At 46.1% G+C, this 15,466-nt stretch overlaps 1 protein-coding gene across 2 annotated transcripts in view; it reads left to right on the top strand.

Moving 5' to 3' along the window:
- UBE4B (ubiquitination factor E4B) overlaps positions 1–15,466 on the top strand; it is a 1,174,709-nt gene that overhangs the window by 372,636 nt on the left and 786,607 nt on the right. For both annotated transcript variants that reach the window (XM_086921364.1, XM_086921363.1), the window contains one exon: positions 10,092–10,148. In XM_086921364.1, coding sequence (XP_086777490.1) covers positions 10,092–10,148 — 57 coding nt within the window. The remainder of the gene's footprint in view (positions 1–10,091; positions 10,149–15,466) is intronic.

Raw genomic sequence — 15,466 nt, 5'->3', positions numbered from 1 at the left:
TTGTTCGCACAGTAGTGGCGGTATGTGTTTATTCTCCACCGCCGCTTTGGTGTGGGGATGGGCTTGCCATTCTATTCACTAGATTATGACTATACACAGAGATCCCCTACTACAGAAGGAGTAGTTTCTGTTCTGTAACTCCAGTTCTGTAGTAGGGGTATCTCTGTTATAGTCATAAGCGCCCGCCCTCCTCCCCGGTGGAGATATTTCATCATGTAAGGAATGCGACAGGTCTGGCGTGCTTCGCCTTCAAAAAGAACTGAAAGTAGAGGGACCTGCTATGCATTCTGGGATACTGGGAGAAGTTCTGGAAAGTTCTCTTAAAGGCACAGTATCCTATTTAAGCCACATAATGGCAGCCTATGGGGCTTGTCTGTCCCTACCTTCCTCTCTATCATTCCAGAGTCTTTTACTGGGGGAGGCAAGTTTCTCTATGGTAGAAACTGGGCAGGCTGTATTATGTGTGGTGTTTTTTGGTGGAATTTCTAGTTGAAGTACTGGACAGTGTAGCCTGTGGATATAGGCTGCATTATTTGTCTTTAAATTCTCTCTTAAGTGTCTTTGCAGTTTTCTGCATTATTTTGACAACTTAAGAGATTATTTTTGATTGCCGGGGTCCACGCACATGGGCGGGACTTTTCACTAGATTATGACTATAACAGAGATACCCCTACTACAGAACTGGAGTTACAGGACAGAAACTACTCCTAGTCGGTCGTTCACTGCCACGCGAGCCACTGGGTCTGCGTATAGGAGCCGGATCCACGCGCAAAATTTAGGGCCAAACCCTAGATGTGGAAGAACTGTAAAAAGATATGGCCACTTCTCCATATCAAAGGCCATCTTGGCGTCTAGAGAGAGGACCGCTGCTGTTTCTGTCAGGCTAGTTTCCCTCGCCAGCACACTATGTAAACGTCTGAGATTAAGTGCAGTGTTTCTGTTTGGCATAAAGCCCGACTGGTCCGTGTGAATTATGTTGGGAATGTGTGTTTATAGCCTATTTGCAATTAACTTAGCCAGAATTTTGGACTCTGCATTAATCCGTGATCTTGGGCGATATGAGAGGCATTCCGCTGGGGGCTTCACTGGTTTTTGGATAGCCACAATGGTGGCAGTCCTTTGGTCCAAAGGCAGCGTTCCCTGCTCTAAGCTGTCATTGTACATTGCCAGTAAGTGTGGGCTGAGGGCGGGTGTTAGGAGTTAATAATGCTCCATTGGGATATCGTTTGGGCCCAATGCTTTGCCGGATTGAAGGGATTTGATTGCTTCTCCGATTTCCTTCTCCGATTTCCTTCGCAGTGAGGTCGGCTTCAAGCTCCTCAGAAGCCTCTGGGTCGAGTCTGGGCATTTCTACTTCCCGCAAAAAATTTGCGGCTACCACTTACGTGGCTGATGATGAGGATGCGTACATCTTACTGCAATGTTCAGCTAGCGCCTTCACAATTTCCCCAGAGTCTGAGGTGTAACGTCCCTCTGCCGTTTGTATCTGTGCTATAGTACGATTTCCCAGTTCCCTCCTGTGTAGCCACGCCAATAACTTCCCAGCTTTATCACCGACATTATAAATTCTATGCCTGGTCTCTGTGAGAGCTGTCACTGTTTCTAGTCTGAGGTGTTCCTTATGTTGTTGTTGCTTAAGCAAAAGAGCATGGGCCGAATCTGGTGTGGGGTTGGTCGAGTGGGTAGTGTCAGCTGCTTGGAGCTCCCGTTCAAGGGTCGGGAGCTCTCTGTGTTTTGCGCGTTTGTGTTCTGTTATGGAGGAAATGGCCTGACCTCTGAGGACAGTCTTGTAGGCCTCCCACAGTACAGTTGGAGAGCTTACTGAGGCTTCATTTTCGGTGAAGAAATGTTTTGTAGTGTTACGGAGTTCCTTCCGTATTAGTGGTATTTGTAAATAGCCTGGATATATTGGGTATAGTCGCTTGTGAGAGGTGTGGGAGGAGGAAAGCGTTAGTCACTGGAGAATGATCTGAGATTCCTCTCGGGCCAATAGTGATGTTTTCTACACTGGAAAGGGTGGATTCCTGGGCCAAGAAATAATCTAATCTGGATAGACTATTATGAACAGCTGAGTGAAAGGTGTATTGTCTATCTAACGGATGTTTTTGCCTCCACAAAGCTCCGCAAGCGGGAGACCCCATTCTTTGTCGCCCGTTCTGGGTGTCTGTCCACATTAATGTCCATCGTGGCATTAAAATATCCACCCACGAGTAAGTCTCCACTTGGCAGAGACAATAGGAGATCGCTGAGGGCCGTAAGTGCCACCATCTGCAATGCCGAGGGGACATATACTGACACTACGTTAACCAGTCTGCCCTCCCATTGACCGTGTACTGCTGCAAATCTACCCTGATCGTCATGTTTTGTTTGCTTGACTATAAACGGTGACTTCTTTCTCATTAAAATTCCTATCCCCCTAGACCCCGCAGAGAATTCTGCGTGCACCACCATTTTAAACCCCCATCGGTCCATTGATTTACATATCGCTCCCGTGAGGTGAGTCTCCTGTAGGAGTACCAGGGTAGGGGCCTGACGCTTCAGGGCTCGAAGAACTAACCCTCGCTTAATTTTATCTCCCAACCCGTGGACATTCCAAGTGACCACTGTGAGTGGGGCCACTGGGGCCACTAGACTAGTCGCTTGTGTATTATTGCAGGGTGTGTCTGTCATTCCGTCGAAGTGGAGTGGGAAATGAGTAGTGTAACTTTGTTGTGCCCTGAGAGGAGGCACTATTCAATAAATACCATGCCTTGAAGTCTTTTCTAAGAAGAATCGCAACTAAAAACCCAAAACATCGAACTCTCACACCCCTCAACGCCTCCATCCACCCTGCCCGACGGCATCAAAACTAGCCGCCACCCCAACTCAGCAGAGTGCTCTATCCCAAACCCCAACAGTGTACTTGCGAGTAGGGGTTACGAAGTCCGGTGTGAGCGTGACCCCTCCATTCCGGCTGGGCCCGTTTCTGCCCCATGTCCAGAGCCGGCATACAAGTAACTGCATTATGCATCCGCTGTTAACTGAGTCTAGTTCTTTCTCATTTCGGCCCGATTCATTTCAGTCCAGAGTCTCCCTGTTCTGTGCTTTGTGAGTTGTCATCATTTGGTGTGAAGAGTTCTGGGCTGCCCATCTCTGCTTCATCTGTGTGACGACTGCGGTCTCTACCACCACGACGGGATCCATCTTTCTTCCTCCAACCTTCAAGCCAGTCATACGCCTCCTCAGGAGTCTCGAAGAACCAAGTCTTCCCCTCTGCAGCTACTCTCAGCCTTGCCGGGAATAGCATAGAGTAGGGTATTTCACGTGTCTGTAAAGCTTTTTTGACCACCAGAAAACTGCAATGCCGTTTAGACACCGCTGCCGTGTAATCAGGGAAGAAAGAAATCGAAGAGTTTTGCAGGCGGATTTGCGGGGAGACTCGTGCTGTTTGGAGAATGACATCCCTGTCTCTGAAATTGAAGAGGCGCGCGAGCACCGGTCTAGGTGGCGCTCCTGGCTTAGCTTTTCATCCTGGCACCCTATGCACCCGTTCTATTGAGAAGAATGTGGAAAGCCCCTTGGGCTGCAGTCCAGTTTTTATCAGTTCTTCAACGAATAGGTCCATAGCCTGGGTGCCTTCACTCTCCGGAATACCTAAAATTCGCACATTATTTCGGCGAGAGCGCCCTTCCTGATCATCCAGCTTCTCAGCCAGAATTTTGTTTTCAGTCTCGAGTCGTGAGACCGTTTTTTTCAGCACCGCTGTGTCGCCTACTAGTGATTTCGCAGAAAGCTCCACCTCCGCTACTCTGGTGGTAATTTTCTGGAAATCTGCACGGAGTAAGGATACATCTGTGGAAATGGAGCCCACTGTAGTCTGCACGTCAGCCAACGCCGCCATTATGTCCTCCAATGGCACTTTTTTGGCAGTGCCCTCTCCTTGCACTCTGCTTGATGAGGTCCTCCCCTCTTGCAATGGGGGAAAGTCTTTATTATATGCATATTTATCTAGTTTGGCCTGCGTCGTAAGGTTTCTGGGACCTCTACCCGACATTGTGGCCCACCAAGTCAGTTGCAGGGACTGCGTTACTATCTTCAAGGTTGGCCAGCGGGTCTTGATATCTCTACAATTTATTTTTTCTTGCCTGTCTTCCTGCGCTATAGTCCTGAATTTCTGGCAGAGTCTCGACCTATGGGAGGAGGGGAAGCGTGGATGTGCACCTGTGCTAGTCTGTGCCTGATTTATAGTGTGGATAAAGGCTTACTTCCCAGGGGTTTAGTGCTGCTCAACAGGGCAAAGCTGTCACACTACTGGATTATACGTGGGGTGCAGTGGGGCAACTACGACAGGCAGGGGTCCTTCCGTTTTTCAACTGCGCTCTTTCCCTACCTTTTGTCCATTCCCCCTCTGTAGACGAACGCTTATGCTCTCAGCTGTTGTTGTTAGAGAGAACTCTTAGTATAGGGGCACGCCCGGAGCCTCTTTGGCGTCCTGTGTATCTCCTTGCGAAAGGTGCGTGGTATGCGTCGCCACCCCTGGTCCAGTCTTGATGATTTATTGTGCTGGGTCTTTTAGATCAATGTATCCGGCCTTTTAGTTATGCCCCCTCCGTGGTTTATCGTGCAGTTTCCGGAGTGGTGTATTCCCACTGGCCCCTAATGAGAAGTGAGCCTCTGCTGTCTTGTCTGTCACGGAGCCGGTCTGGGTCGTTACATCACGCAAGGCCCCGGTTGCAGTCTCCAGCCCAGGCCATCTGCCGCAGGATTTCCCGGTGGGTTTCGAAGCTGACCCACTGCGAATCGCCGTATTCGGCTGCGTCTGTGCCTGGACGGGTCTCGGAGTTCTGTCCTCTGGTGTTTTGCTCCGGTCTACGTTGTGTTGCTCTGCCCGCTTCCTCTGCCCCGCACTACAGGCTCTCTGCGTGCACTCCCACCTCAATATCGTGCCGCTTTCTAGGGTTGTGGGGAGCAGGTACGCCAATCTGTAGTCGCCGACCCTCCTTCGGTTCTCCGATGTCGCCTCCGCCACGCCTCTTCCAGGGTGTCTCTGGGCCGGCAAATCACTCGAGGCCCCGGCTTTTGTCGGGAAGTAGGCCCCTTTTCCACGGCACGGTTTACTCTGGTCAACCGCTACGGATTTTTACCGGAATAGTGTCATTCAATGTCGCTCGATCACGGGCATGCACGAGTGCTCCAGCCTCCCGTTATATATTAGGATAAGTGGTCGGATTTATCGGGAAGGTCACCTCGACTCCGGAGCTCCCTCAGCAAGCAGCCATTTTCGCCGGCTGCAAGCCACGCCCCACTCAATGGGACCAGTTTTGAGCATGTGGCAAACGTGTACTGAGTCTGCACTATACTCTGCACATCTCGGGCAAGTTGTTCCTGTGTCGGTACGCCATTTGGCCACTCTGCTTGGTGTTATATATCAAAAAAACGGTTTTGAAAAATTGTGCTTGCAGCTTCGATGACAATAAGTACGTTTGTGCGAGGTTTAGAGCCTGGCAAGCGGTATTAGGTGGCACGTTCCGTTTCTGCTGCCACTTTTCATCCATTTTACTAATGTCATCCGGCCTCTGCTCATTTAACATTAAGTAGATACTTCATATCAATGGTATACTGGGCTCTAGGATTTTATCTATAAGGGCTATCTTAGCGAACCCTGCTGGATCGCCAGTTTTATTTGTTAAATATCCTGTAATGCCATTATACTGAAATAGTTGACTATTGTCCAGGTTATAGAGGGTTTCCAAAGTACTGAAAGGCCAAATGCCTTCAGAAGTAATCACATCTCCCAATTTGGAGAAGCCCGCTTGATACCACTGTGGTAGACATGCATTTTGAAAAATTAGTGGTAAATTACTATTTGTAATGAGACAGTGGGACCTTAACTAGGTCTTCATGTTTCTCATAATGTATGCCCTTCAAACCGATGCATAGAAACTCGCTGTGCCCCCTGACTTTAAACACAGTCTTCCTCATTGTGCTCACCTGAGCACGTCACTTGCGTGAACTTCAGACACTGTCTCAACTTTTTCTTGGACCAGTTGGTGCAGAGGACTATTGCAGCATTCTTGCCAAAATTTTGGACTTTCTTCCACATTGGGCAATCCATTAGTCTGCTTGCATTCTTTGCTCTCTTCACCCTTTGAAAGAGGAGAAAATGCTTCGAGTAGACCTCAAAAAAGCTCTAAGCTTATACATTGATTGTATCCAAAACCATTGTGTGGACGATCAATTTGTGGGGTTCTTGGGAGCAAAGAAGCTGGAGGCTGAGGTGTAGAGTACTCTGTATTGAGATCTGCTACGCAAATGCCAAAACCACAAACACCACATCTGAGAGCCCATTTCACCCAGGCTAAGGCTGCTACCACTGCTTTGGCTTACAAATGGCCAATCATTGATATCTCCCGGGCTGCAACATGCCTGTCACTGCATACGTTCATTAAGGACGGCTTCCTTGACAGCCTGGTCTAGCGGGAATGGCATTTTGTTTGCTCAGTCCTGCTGGACATTTTGGTTTGAGGCTCCGTCCTGCTTTGATATTTATTCTAAGGAGAGGAATCTGCAGTTAGAAGTATTAGTCAGAAGAACAAGTTACTTACAATCTGCCATCTCACTTCTCCATGCTGTGGATCTTTTTAACATCTAAAAAGATCCCAAGTTAGTGTACAACACACTGGTATTTTCAATAGTTCATGGTCTGCGTCTGAGGGTATGGAAAGGGAAAAGGCCAAGAAACTGATATCATCTCAGAGTTAGAATTAACATGTGTTTCTGCTCTGTCACTTTCGGCCAGAAAGTCATTAGCAACATCAGTATTCCAAGGGCTCCATCCACAACAACGTGCATTTAAAGTCCAGAAGTGCCTTCTACACATAGAACACTGGACATTCTTCCTGAGTGCTATTCGTTACCTTTTCCCAGCCACATCATGGCAATGCCATCTCCAAAGCAAGTATAGCTAGACGGTTTGTCAGGTGCACTACGCTATGTAATGCTAAAATCTAACACCTATAAGACACTTCCCCTAGAGCACCTTCTGTGTGCTAAAAAAGCCATAATAGCTTTTGTAGGAAACATACCATTGTTGACATATTTTCCACCACTTGATCTTCCTTTCATACCTTAACCAAGTATGCCTCTGAAAATACAAGCGCTCCAGAAAGTAAGTGTTGAACACACTTTACTTAATACTTCATTTTAAATGCCTGCTTATGCTTGCAGATGGCTTAAGAGGTCGTGATGTTGTTTTTCAGTCTGTGCACTCATATCTTTAGCAGTCACATGCTGAAAACTAAAAACATACCTTACTTGTAGCAATCTGTTTGCAACTTGTAGTGCTGTAGATTCCCAAGCAAATGTGAGCAGGTAAGAACATCTTGGCTTTGTACAATTTCTACCCAGTACACAGGTACTGGGATGCACTGCATCTCAGTACATACCCTTACCCAAACGGTGTAAAACACAACCTGAGGTGGAGTTTGTTGTCTGGTGCTTTGTGGGTTTTAGGCAAAGTATCAGTAGTCACCACAAAACAGAAACCCCTTTCTCAATAAAAACAACATTTAACTTTATGAGCCCAACACTAGATCACAGGAGTGTGCACAGCATATCATTCTACTGTCCACAAAGCCTCAAACAGATTGCTACAGGTAAGTGATTCTCTCCTAACTAATTTGTAATCAGAAAGGGCGGGGTGGAATGTGCTAGGTTGCTAATGGAAGAAGCAATGTGCTTTAATCATACACCGGTATTATAGGTTTGAAATTCTGTAGCTCATTAGCACATCTTCCACGCTGCATACAATGCTTTAGTAAGAATCCCAAAGTGGAATATATATAGTAGACTCTGATACTGTTGAATGTTATAAAAATAGTTGAATCTCTGAAAGTAAGTCTGCATCCTTGACAGATGCAGTCCCAAGGGCTGAGATGAAGAATTCATTCAAGTGGGGAGCAACTTTCTTTTTTTTAACATATCATTCAAAACATGGACTATTCCTTACTCCTGGTTGGTTTGGACAGTGAGTCCACTTTATGTGCTGCATTTGACATGATAGACCAAGTAACCCTTTGACAACAATGTGCCTGTTGGCTGGCTGACTTTATTTTTTGAGAATACTCTATTCTAAATGGGTGCAAGTCAAGTTAGTTGGTCACAGTTAATTGATCAAGATTCCTGCTTTGAATAGACGAACACAGAGGTTTATTTTGGCACTCAAATGTTCCAAATTCCTGGCTTATTTAAGGAAGACCTTAAAACGAGCAAGATGTTTTCCTCTGAAAGCTTTTTATGCTCATGTCGATGACCTGCTGCACACAGATGTAGTAACAATCAATCAAAACAGCTAGTTGCTTAAGAAGTCTGATGAATCGGCTACCTGAATACTTTGAGTAGAATATATTAAAGATAAATATAAATACTCAAGCTATGCATTTTAGCAGGAACATTCCACCATTTGGGAATTAAATAAATATTTGAGGTAGTATTTCACTTTATGTTAGTATTTATTTGTAAAGATTTGACATAGAAACCATTCATCGCCAGTTAACCCAGACAGTTGGGCTACATACTATGTGAGCCTTAAAAAAAAAGTTTAAAGATATATTATGGTGAATTGTCCTAAGACCCCGTGGTGTGCGCTTTTAAAATCAAGGTTAATCCTGTTGATTTAAATGAATGTCCTCTTCCCTATCTAGTGTCCTGATATAAATATAATTTCACACAAGTTTTAAGTCGGAAGGCCACTATAGAGGTGGCCATAGGCTGCATTTTAAACACTTAAAGTAGGTGTTTGTTTATTCCTGGATTGTGCTTGTAGAATGTTGGGAAGTCATTTAGGGTTTGGCCGAGTGGGATAACCACACTAAAATAGCGGTTCTTCCGCCCTGTGAAATCTGTAGTCCTTTGGCTCTTGGAGGTGGAGCAAGCACCATGCTTGTAATGACAGAGTCTTAGCTGGCTTATCGGTAAGCTATCACCAACAAGTCACAGTGATGGTCGTGTACCCAATTTAGGCATGGCAGTCCAAGGCAGGGAAATCAGTTAATTGCCCCGATGCGCAGGAATGAAACTCCCCATGCTTCAGGTCATTTTCTTTTTCTGTGCCAGAAATAAACCTCTCGAAGTGTGGATTTGTTTCTGGAACACAAAATGATTTGCCAAGATTAATTGATTTGCCTGGCAACATTCACAGCATTCACTGCAACTGCTGTACTGATAGATGTAATTAAGACTTTAGAGATCTACATGGCAGGTTCGGATCTCTTGATGAACTTGGGAGGTCTTCCTCCAGAGCAGTGGATGCTATAGACTCTGATAAACTGAGGGCTGGCTGGTCACTTGCCAGGCTCTAAATAAGATTTTTTCAGTGAAACAACATTTTTTTCAGCACGCTGGTTTTTTTGAGGACCAATACATTCACTATGTTACTGTGTTAAACAAGTTAGAGACCGATCATGGTTTGTAAAAAAAAATACTGAGTTGAAGGCAGTTTGCTGCCTCCATCCTCAATTTTTCCCTACCCAATATTAAGAACCATGCTTTGGCAAATTCCTATTAGCTGATTTAAAAACCGTTAAGGGTAAAGCATATCTAAATTCTTTTGAGCAGTCACAAATTCTCTTTCGGTATGTCTCCTGTTTTATGTATATTCCCCATTGTCCAAGAGAATCTTCTAAAGATAAGGATGAGTTTAACTATTGAAAAAGGGTCATTATCGCTGAGGCTTAATAGTGGATCTGACTTCCAAGTACAAGTCTGGCATCAGGTTGAAGGCAGTTGTGTCATGCACTGTTTAAGCTATATATTGTTGACATGTCAGTTTTTTGAAAGAGACATAAAGGCACATCTGGGCCCACTATTATTTGCAAGCCAAAACATTAATACTGTTCATTGTGTAAGTAATCTTCCAGTTTATTTTCTTATTTAATCTGGCTATAAGGGCGTAAGGCGAAACACACTGATATGATGATAAAATCACATAAAGTGGTAAAAAAAATGGGAGAGTTATCTTTTCGAACCCCTGGTGGCTGCATGGATACTTCCAGCTCTTACCGCTCTTACCAACTGTTTGTTCATCTTAATGAAAATCTGCTTATTCCTCATAGGCACTGGCTGAGCTGTGTGAGATCAAGTTTGGGAAGACTCACCCTGTTTGCTGCTTGGTAAGTGTCTCTCTTTGGGGAATATCTGCAATATTCCATCATGCATTCTCATAAGTCACTTTTTGTAGCTAAATCATTCTGGGTTAAAGATTCTAAATCGCTATTAATGTATTGTATATTTTGTGTTCGAGGCATGTGGGCTGCTGAATTCATATCTTGTGCATAGATTGCCGCCTAGTGTTGGGTCCGGATGATTGCACTTGTTGTCTTGGAAGAGTCTTCAAAGAATCATGAGATAGGTGACTCCTCCCCTGGACTACAGTGCGCGTGGGAATCTTCTCCATCCTCAGATTGTTTTTTTTCCGCCATTGGTTTTGCATGCAAACTCCTATACTCCAATTTGGAATCAAAAACAAACATTTTCTAAAGGCTTTCGATTCGACGGTATTGTTCTCGCTCGGTACCTCTCTACTCGATCCAGCCTTCCATCTCCAAGCGGTCGTCGACGCGGGCCGTTGGGCCTTTTCAACGCCACATGAGCCGACCGTCGATGGAAAGAAGCCCGTTTAAAACCTGCCCACAATGCCAATCCAAGTTCCCACATACTGATAAGCACTCAGTATGCAACAAGTGCCTTTCCCCAGACCATAAGGAGGAAAGCTGTCCAGCCTGTGCACAGTTTTGATCGAAGAAAACTATAGGGAACCGACCTGCCGCCAGGCAAGAAATGCAGCGACAGGCACCAGACCCGGACAACATCTTCGATGATGATCAGGATCTACAAGAAGCGCCAGACTCGGACCTAGAGATCGTCACCGTCAAGGACTACTCGGACTACGAAGACGACATCCCACCGGGGCAAACTGTGAGTACCCTGCCCCCGACACCATCTACCCCGTTACCAACGGCTCCGGTCAAGGCATCGCCAAAGGGCCTTAGCCAAGATCAGAAAAAAGTTTTGCTTGCCCCGCCATCCGGCTCGGCACCGAAACCTTCCGAAACACCAGGGCCCAGTAACATCGTCCCAAGGAAGGTTCCAGAGCCAAAGAAGGTCGTCGACCCGAAAAAGACTGTTGACCCCAAGAAGGCCGCGCAGCCCAAACTTGTCGAGCCAAAAGTGGTTGTCGAACCGAACAAGGGCACACAACCAAAGGGCGCCGAACCAAACAAGCCTTCGGCACCAAAATCCGTCGACCCGGCAAAAGGCGCGGACCTAAACCCGCGTCGAGGCCAGAACAACCTATCGGCCTGAAGACACCGGCTACGAAAACACCAGTCGATCCGAAAAAATCAATCGACTCTGGAAAGGACACTCATCCAAGAAAGCCGAAGTCACCAGTGGATCCGAAAAGGAACATCGACTCGGAAAAGGACACTCCTCCGAAGAAGCCTACTGAGCACAAAAAACGCATCGAACCGAAAGTCACGGTCGAACCGAAAAAAGGCCTGAGTCGAAAAAATCAGCTACTAAGCCAAAAGTCGTCGACAAACCAAAGTCGAACACTCAACCCAGGACTGTTGAGGAAGAACTCTTTCACCCAGATCCCTCAGACGACCAAGCAAAAATATACATCAATCCAGAGACTGGTAAAGTTACCATCCTGCATAGGAAAAAGAGGCCTTTGGACTTTGAACCTCAGTCCCCTATTCCATTGAATAAGAAGGACTTTGGGACTTCCCCCTCTAGACCCTTCATTCCTTTTCAACCTATCATGCCTACTACTCCTTTTAATACCTACTCTCCTTATTCTCCTTCTCAACACTGGGACAATGAAGGTAACACAGGGGATGAGCCACAGCCTCAATATGACTTCCCACAGGATCCTGAACCACAAGAGGAACCATGGGAAGAGCCAACTGGCCCTTACAACACCCATCCCATCCTTGATATATCCTCTTATCCTACTAAGCCGTCACCTACTGATGATACCGTAGTTTTTAATCAACTCATAGACAGGGCTGCACAGTTCCACAACGTAGATATGCATAACGACCCTGTTGAGGAAGACTTCTTGTTTGACACCTTCCCTACATCAGAAAAAAGTGTCAAAACACTTCCCATGTTAAAGGGAGTTCTGAAACATGCACCTGACATATTTAAGGATACAGCCAGGGCACGGGTAATCAATCCCAGAATAGAAAAAAAGTATAGGGCAGCTCCTACAGACCCTACTTACATCAAAGGGCAGTTACCACTTGATTCCCTGGTAGTGGCCAACGCACGTAAAAGAGCCAACTCCCAAACCACTGGGGAAGCACCTCCCCCCGACAAGGAGTCAAAAATACTAGAGGCATCAGGGAAAAGAGTAGCAGCACAAGCCTCCAACTCGTGGAGGATCGCTAATACATAAGCCCTACTGGCTCATTACGACAGGGCTCATTACGAACAGCTAGAAACCCTAATGCAACACCTACCTGAGTCTTTCAAAGCACAAGTCCAAGATCTCATACAGGAGGGAAAATTCATAACAAACGCCTCCATCAAATGCGCGCTTGACTCAGCAGACACTGCAGCTAGGTCAATCAACACTAGCGTCCTACTCCACAGACATGCATGGCTGCGTATTTCTGGTTTTAAAAATGAGGTGCAGTCCACCATTCTTAACCAGCCTGTTAATCAGGATTTTCTATTTGGCCCTGCTGTCTGCACCATTTTGGATAAAATGAAAAAGGACACAGACACGGCAAAATCAATGGGGGCATTGCAATTTCAGCAACATAGAGGCTACTTTCGTCGCTCCTCGTACAGAGCGAATACACGAGGAAATACCTCAAAAACAACGGCCTCATACAAAAGTAACACACAAGGTTCCTTTACCAAAAACACGACCAGGGGAGGTTACAGAAGTAACAATACCAAGGGAGGAGGACGTGGAGGCAATAACACTTGAGCCGCCACTGCCTCAAAACGGTGACTCTATTACGCTACCTCCAGACCACTTAACACCGGTCGGAGGCAGACTCCAACAGTTCCTACCTGTCTGGAACGCAATTACCACAGACAGGTGGGTGAGTGAAATTATCCAGTCTGGCTACTGCCTAGAACTGACTTCTACACCACCAAACATACCACCCAGGCATCGTCCAATGTCCAGAGAACACATCACCCTGTTACAACAAGAGGTGCACTGCATGCTAGAAAAGGGGGCCATAGAGCAAGTCCCTTTCCAACAGCAAGGGACAGGAGTATACTCCCTATATTTCCTTATTCCAAAAAAGGACGGCTCTCTCAGACCAATATTGGAACTTAGACCCCCTAAATCAATACATACTGTCGGAGCACTTTCATATGATAACACTACAACAAGTGCTCCCGTTGCTACAACAAGGAGATTTCCTAGCAACACTGGATCTCAAAGATGTGTATCTCCACATACCCATCCATCCAGCCCACAGAAAATACCTCCGGTTCACGATAGAAGGTCAACACCACCAATTCAAGGTTTTGCCCTTCGGGGTTACCACGGCTCCAAGAGTGTTTACAAAATGCTTAGCGACAGTGGCAGCATATCTCAGGAGGCAGCACGTCCATGGGCACCCTTACCTGGATGATCGGCTAATGTAAGCAAAATCGTACCAACAATGTGCAGCACACACGTCTCAGACAATCCAGTTGCAACACAGCTTAGGCTACTCAATCAACTACACAAAATCGCATCTGCAACCGTCCCACACACAGCAGTACCTGGGAGCCACCATAAACACTTCAGTGGCAAATGCATATCCAAACTCAGCAAGGATAGCCAGTATGCAGACACTCATTCGAAAATTCCTGCCAAAACACTCTTTGCCAACTTAAGTCTTCATGCAGCTCATAGGCATGATGGCCTCCTGCATATTAATTGTCCCCCATGCCAGACTTCAGATGCGCCATTTGCAGGAATGCCTAGCACGGCAATGGAACCAGGCTCAAGGACAACTAAAAGACCTAGTGTTGGTAGACAGTCTCACTCACAACTCTCTGCAGTGGTGGAACCCACAAAACCTTTCCAAGGGGCGACTTTTCCAAGAGCCGGTTCCACAACTAGTACTAACAGCAGACTCATCACTGACAGGCTGGGGAGCCCATCTCCTTCAATACACAGTACAAGGGCTCTGGACAAACAAACAGAAAAGACTGCATATCAACCAACTCGAATTGCTAGCAATATTCCTAGCCCTAAAAGCATTTCAGAAATACTTGTACAGCAAGACGGTGTTGATCCGGACGGACAACATGACCGTGATGTACTATATCCAGAAACAGGGAGGAACACACTCTCCACAGCTGTCCCATCTGGCACAAAGCATATGGAAGTGGGCGATTCCGAAAAACATTTTTCTCCTAGCAGAACACCTTCCAGGAAAGGACAATCAAGTTGCCGACCTGCTCAGCAGGCACAGCCAACAACTACACGAATGGGAGATTCACCCCCAGGTTCTTCAGCCATTCTTCGAGGAGTGGGGTCACCCAGAAATAGACCTGTTAGCCGCAAAAGAAAACTCGAAATGCCAATACTTTGCTGCCAGGTTCCCACATCCATTGTCACAGGGCAATACGATATGGATGAACTGGTCCCTCAGCACCACTGATCCCGCTGGTGGCACGCAAAATGCGGCAACACTCCCTCACACTAATCCTAGTTGCTCCCACATAGGCGAGACAGGTCTTAGAGTTTGGATACCTTAACTTGCCCCCAGATTGCATGAACATCATTAGGGAGGCAAGAAGACCAACCACAAGAGGGTGCTATGCAGCTAAATGGAAGAGATTTGTTATTTACTGCAACAATAACCAAATCAACCCCTTAGACGCTTCAATACAAAACATTAAATGTTACCTGCTGCATCTACAAAGATGTAACTTAGCATACTCTTCAATACGACTACACCTCGCTGCCATAGCAGCATACCTTCAAAACAGGCAACACCTTTCACTGTTTAAAATACCAGCAATCAAAGCCTTCATGGAGGGTTTGAAAAGGGTGATTCCTCCTAGGCACCCCCCTTCCCCAGTCTGGAATCTCAATATAGTACTTACCAGACTCATGGGCCCTCCTTTTGAACCTTTACATTCATACGAACTACAATCGCTAACGTGGAACGTTGCTTTCTTAGTGGCCATCACCTCACTCAGAAGAGTGAGTGAATTACAAGCGTTAACAATTCAAGAACCTTTCATGCAGATACATGCCAACAGGGTGGTTCTTAGAACAAACCCTAAATTCATGCCTAAGGTTGTATCCAATTTCCATATTAATCAATCAATAGAACTGCCAGTGTTCTTTCAAAATCCACAGTCAGTAGCTGAGAGAGCCCTGCACACACTAGACGTAAAGAGAGCTCTGCTTTATGATGTGGACAGAACTAAATCCTTTAGGAAAACAAAACAAATGTTT

The sequence above is a fragment of the Lissotriton vulgaris genome, chromosome 5, assembly GCF_964263255.1.
Source record: "Lissotriton vulgaris chromosome 5, aLisVul1.2, whole genome shotgun sequence".
Lineage (NCBI taxonomy): Eukaryota > Metazoa > Chordata > Amphibia > Caudata > Salamandridae > Lissotriton > Lissotriton vulgaris.
The sequence above is the reverse complement of the archived record's forward strand: the minus strand, read 5'-3'. Positions and strand labels throughout refer to the sequence as shown.